This window comes from Python bivittatus, unplaced genomic scaffold (assembly GCF_059951505.1).
Source record: "Python bivittatus isolate LINGU-HERP-01145 unplaced genomic scaffold, Pbiv_v1 ctg000200_np1212, whole genome shotgun sequence".
Lineage (NCBI taxonomy): Eukaryota > Metazoa > Chordata > Lepidosauria > Squamata > Pythonidae > Python > Python bivittatus.
Window position 1 is genome coordinate 12,858,286 of NW_028277040.1, and position 6,000 is coordinate 12,864,285.

The 6,000-nt window shown below is 37.4% G+C and overlaps 1 protein-coding gene across 1 annotated transcript in view; it reads left to right on the forward strand.

Moving 5' to 3' along the window:
• STAT4 (signal transducer and activator of transcription 4) overlaps window positions 1-5,635 on the forward strand; it is a 44,956-nt gene extending 39,321 nt beyond the window's left edge. Inside the window, exons 21-23 of the mRNA XM_007420390.3 lie at window positions 727-793; window positions 1,129-1,237; window positions 4,502-5,635. Coding sequence (XP_007420452.1) covers window positions 727-793; window positions 1,129-1,237; window positions 4,502-4,528 — 203 coding nt within the window. The 3' untranslated portion in view covers window positions 4,529-5,635. The remainder of the gene's footprint in view (window positions 1-726; window positions 794-1,128; window positions 1,238-4,501) is intronic.
• The last annotated feature ends 365 nt before the right edge of the window (window positions 5,636-6,000 follow it).

Sequence of the window (6,000 nt, forward strand, 5' to 3'; positions counted from 1 at the left end):
TCTGAGATGGAAGCAGAGCCACCAGCTTGTACAGATATGAGTGCTAGGTAAAAACATTTCAGTGTAGGAGATCAAAAACAAAGCTCTTGGGGATATGTTTAGGCCCTCCTCATGAATAAGAATTCTTAAAAGATTTCTTTATAGCTGAATCTGGAGATGCATCTGAAAGCTTAAGCTTTGGCATATCTTCAGTTTTGCAAATCTCCTTTCTGGAGCACTGTCTGCTTTGCAGCTAGTCACACCTTGTTCTTCCAATATCCCTATTGCCTTGTACACTTTAGCCCTTACAGTTCCTTTGGGCCTTGTCCCTGGAACAAAGCTGAGACCAAGACTAGCCTCTAGCTCCTACTTCTGATTCATGAATCAGCCTGAAGTAAAATATAGAAAGCAGCTTTTACAGAACAATCCATCAGTCCTGTAATCCAGAATTGCCAAATTTTGACTGGTAGTGATTTTCTGCAGACCTAGGTCAAGGTCTTTTATGCTATTTCTGATACCTACACTTTTCAACTAGAAATACTATGGATTAAATTTAAGGCTCCCTGCATTCAAAACAGTTTCTGCCTATGAACTTTGGTCCCTCCCCAGCTTCCTTCACTTGCAGTAATCAGTAAAAAAACAAATTAACTGAGCTAAATGTGTGAAGTGACATTTCCTACATACCCAAAACCTCCTACACTTCTTGGCCTTGATCCAGATTTAATGTGCATAATATTTTATATTTAGTGCCAAGACCTACAGAAGGAGGAACCAAAGGTTATGTCCCCTCTGTCTTTATTCCAGTCTCCAAAATGTGAGTAATCATTTTACAGTACTTCTTTCAGTTCTTGTTTCCTGAAGTACTTAATGTAGGAAATCTGGCAAACTCTACTGTGGGATGTTGTTCTTTAACTGAGATGTTAAAACTCACTGACAAACCCAGACTCTCTGTTTTGAAATTTTTTTAAAAAAATAATTTGGGTGTTTGAGAGCAAGGGAATGATGGTATGAACAGATTTTGGAAAGACACCACAGACATGGGAGAACATGGGAGAACAATTATGACTACTACTTCCTCTTCTTGAATAAGGTGTTACAAATTTTATCATGTTTCACTCACTAAACATAATTGTCTTGTTTTGTTTTAAGACTGAATAATTCCACAGATCCACCTTCTCCATCGGATCTTCTTCCCATGTCACCAAGTGTTTATGCTGTTTTGAGAGAACACTTAAGCCCAACTGTAATGGAAACTGCTGTATGTTGCAGGTTTTACTTTTATTTTACTTACAAGCAGGTGCTGAAAAAATGAATGTTTGATTCATGAGAAATAACAAGCTACTTGAATTATCAGCACTTATCGTTATCACTGTTTGATAAAAGAGTGCTGATTTGCTACAGGCTGTTATTTCTTTAGTTAGCTCCTTAATACATTGCTAAGCCTTTTGCTGCTGGGAATATCTTTCTTGGAGGAATGATAACAATTTGAATACACAGAATTGTTTGACATTCATAATTGTCATCAGACTTAAAAGAGTCAGCCTGTGAAGGTGAAAATCATCTTACAAACAAGTAAATCCAACTGAAAGTGGAAATACAGCAGAAATATAATGTAAGTGGAAATATACCATATTTGCAAAAGCAGAGGCCCAGGCTACATCACAATAAATTTGGGCTGTCACAACTCAAATAGCAATTTGGGAACAAGACCAATTTAAGGAGGTTGGCAGTTCAGTACAACATCAGTCATTGAAGCTTTCCCCAAATACTAACAGCACTAGATTAATATTCCAGGTAGATTCCTGCAAAATGAAATGCTATTCAAAAGCTCAGAACCTGAGCTAAAAATAAAGACGTTATCTAGATAAAATCTATTGGTTAAAAATTGGAATATTACTATTATTATTTTTAAAAAGCCAACTAATTCCTCAGAGAGAGACTCTTTGACAGAAGTGCTTTAATTTTTGAAATGCATTTTCCTTATTTTTTATCCTGCAGATATCTCTGTTAGTTTATTAGTGGTTCAAAATATAAACAATATCATTTGAAATTTTTGCCAGAACTTGACTCCTTGTAGAGCTCAAATAGTTTTTCATTACTTTCAGTTTCCCTTTCCTGAAGCTAATGGAATAGGCATGCACAAAATAATTCTGAATGTGATGATAGCAATTTGAAATGTATATGAAAGTTGTTTATTCAAAACATATTTCAGCACAAACGTTTAGCTATTTACCTCTTCAGGCAATCTGACTGAGCTACATTTTATATGCTCATCTGTTCCATCTATATCTGAAATATCTCTATTTGTATTTGTAAATTCTTTTATAAGCCCTCTGCAGCCTTCTTTAATTTATGCTTACCTAAGTTCTATAACTGCAGCCAAAAGTATTGGTACCACTCCACTTTTTCACAAAGAATCCCAATTTGCCATGAAATAAATTGAAACTGACATAAATAAATGGCATCCACCATTCTTTATTCTGTAGTCCATAGAGCAGACACTTTGCTTTTGATGTATGACTTAACATATTCTTGTAAGTACAGGTAGTCTTTGGGTTACAACCACTTGTTCAGCTACTATTCAAAGTTACAACAGGGTTGAATGAGGGGGACTTATGACTGGTTCTCAAAGTTGTGGCCATTGCAGTGTCCCTGTGGTCATGATTTGGATGCTTGGAAACCAGCTCACAATTACAATAATTGCAGCATGCTGCAGTCACGTGATTGCCATTTGCAACCTTCCCTGCCAGCTTTCCTCAAGCAAAGCCAAAGGATAAGTCAGCAGGAAGTCACAAGCCACTTCTGCTCCTGCCGCTTTTTCCCCCGAGGAGCTCCTGCCCACGGCAGTTGCCTGCCGTCTGTAGTGCCTGCCCGTGGCAACCACCGGCCCATCTGCACTCCGTAGCAGCCACTTACCCATATGCTGGGCTGCGTGTCTGGGACTCCTGCCTCTTCCCACGTTGTGGTCATGTGAGGTCCTTGCTTGATGACCCATGTGGTCCTCAGGGTATGACAGCAACCGGGACTGCTATCATTAAGCGATGCAGTCACGTGACATCGCACTTTATGAGCTCATTGCTTAGTGATTGAAATTCCAGTCCCAATTGCTGTCATAACCCAAGGTCTACCTAATAAAACAGATGAAAATGGCAGAGACATAATTATTGGTACCCCTAAACTAATATTTCATAGCATACCATTTTGAGGCAATAACTGCAATCAAGTACTTTCTGTAACTCTGAATAAGATTTCTACACTTCTCAACTGGCAATTTGTCCCACTCTTCTTGAACAAACTGCTCTGATTGTCTTAGGTTCCTTCTCCGAACTGTGAGTTTCAGCATCTTCCACAGATGTTCTCTTGGATTCAGAACTCACAGCAGGCCACTTCAGAACTGCCCAATGTTTGCTTTTCAACCATTCTTGGGTTTTCCTAGATGTATAGCTTGAATCATTATCCTGCCTGAGGACCTATGACCTGTGATTCAGACACAGCTTTCTAACACTGGGCATTATGTTTCACTCCAGAATGCCTTGATAATCTTCTGGTTTTCTTGTGCCCTGCTCAGATTCAAGGCACCCAGTGTTGGAGGCAGCAGAGCAGCCCTATAACATTAGGGAGCCTCCTTCATGTTTCACAGTAAGAATGGTGTTCTTTTCTTTATAAGCATTGCTTTTCCTTCTGTGAACATAAAGCTGCTGTGACTTACCCCAAAGCTCTAATTTTGTTTCATCTGTCCAAAGGACATTCTCCCAGAAGGACCATGGCTTGTCAACATACGTTTGAGCTAACTCCAGTCTGGCTTTTTTGTGTCTGGCTTTCAGAAGTGGGGTCTTCCTGGATCTTCTACCACAGAGGCCACTTTCAGTCAGACAGCGACGGATGGCACAATTTGATATTGCTGTACCTTGATCTTGGAGGTCAGCCAGGATACATTCTGAAGTTTTCTTTGGTTCTCTCTCCCACCATTCACACTGTCCTTCTGTTCAAACTGGGGTCGATTTTCCTCTTGCAGCCACATTCAGGGAGGCTGGCTACAATCCCATGCACCTTAAACTTGTTGATAATATTAGCAGCCATGGTCATAGGAACATGAAGCTCTTTGGAGATGGTCTTGTACCCTTTCCCTTTACCATGCTTGGCTATTATCTTTTTCCCTTCCTCCTCAGACAACTCTCTGCTTTCTTTCTCGTCCATGTTCACTGTGCTGTACACAACAGCACAAAATGCCTCAGTGAGTACTACTCTTCATTCAAATAGGTTGAGTGACTGATATGAGACTGAAGATAGCCGTGATACTAATTAAAGTAACAGCCTGCTTGAGAGATCACTAAAATCCAATGTCTTTTAACTTCTAAGGGGTACCAATAGTTATATCTATGCCATTTTCATTTGTTTTATTGTTTACAAGAATATGTTGAATCATATTAGCATTTTAATTATTTCCAAGAGCTATGGTTCATGTTGCATTTAAGAAAAATATCTATTAATTCCAACAAATTTATATTTTGTTCTCTTGTAGTTGAATTCTCCGTATGCAGCTGACTGACATTCAGATACTGAAGATTTTTAAATGCAGATAAACAAGTTTGTGTGTATGAATGTGTGTTTCTAAGAGAATGTTCTTAATTCCCTTGTATTGTAAATATATTTTTCCAGGAGATATACAGAGTTCTGTATGTTGGCTGCAACTCTTTAAATCAGTTGCTTAAACAAATATTTGATCTGATTCAGATAATGGTTTGACATGGCTAGAATGAACTGTGACCTCTTATACTTTTCAAACTTTGATTGATATAATTAGGCTGAGTTCGCACATCACTCAAACCTTAATGTTACTAATTTAATCTGGTTTATCATGTGTATATGTTGATATAATTGTATAAACCATGATTTGTGGTCAATTTTGTTCAATGGACCTATCCACTTGTGGCTTATTCAATGAATCAGTTAAGCTATTTTTGGTTTCCAGAGTTTAGACATTATAGAAATTGATTTATTCAAAATTGAAGATAAAAGCATTATTTCATGTTTAAAGGATAGGAAGTGAGATGCACAAGTTTGAGGTTTATTGTGATTTGTTAACTGCAGGATGAAATAACCTTAACGCAATATTTACATCAATTATTCTGTACAGATACGAGATAATGGAAAACAATGCTCAGATTTCTGCTGTAGTTCTGCTGCTCCTTTCCCTTAAAACTGTTAAAAGTCCTATATTTCAATGTTTGTTATTTTTTTAAATATTTACCAAATATTCACCGTAATAGTTTAGGTCAGACGCTTAGTCCAATCCACATACATCAATAAAGTTATGCTTTTTTAATATATCCTAATTTTTGTGATAGTTCAATGTGCTTATACACCAAATTGTGCACATGTGAGAATGTTTAACAGTATCCTGTAGAAATACAGCATCAGTGTGATTGAAAGTGAAACGCGTAAAAAAATATATTGTGGACTTTTATTTAAAGCCAGTTTACTGTAAAAACAAAATGTAATTGACAGACAGCTGAAATCCAGAGCAGCCCCTGGATTGTCTAGTTCCCTCAAAATGTGATGCTCCAAATCAGGGAATAAAATGCTTTCCAGTATTTTAAATACATATAGCATGCTACATAATTATTTTATATTTTTCCAATGTTGTTGCACAAGACTCTGATTTTATATAAACATTTTCTAACTTTAGAAAATTTATTTGCTTGCTTGTTTCCTTATTTATAGTGTTTATAGGTCTCTCCAGTCCACCAATTCTTACAATTCCCCAATACGTAATTGGGATTAAAACCATACAGTCAATGTGAAAAATTGCAATCACATAATGCTTCTATAGAACCAGGAATCATGATTAAAAGCATTAACAATAATAAAAAGAGACCCACTCTCCTGACCAAGAGGCAATTATAACAAACCAATCTCCCTGATTTGATGGAACAATCCAGTTTTCACCAGTTATTTTAAAACCAGGAGGAAGAGGCCAATTGCACAATGGGGGGAATGCTGTTCCAGAGGATGGCGGGG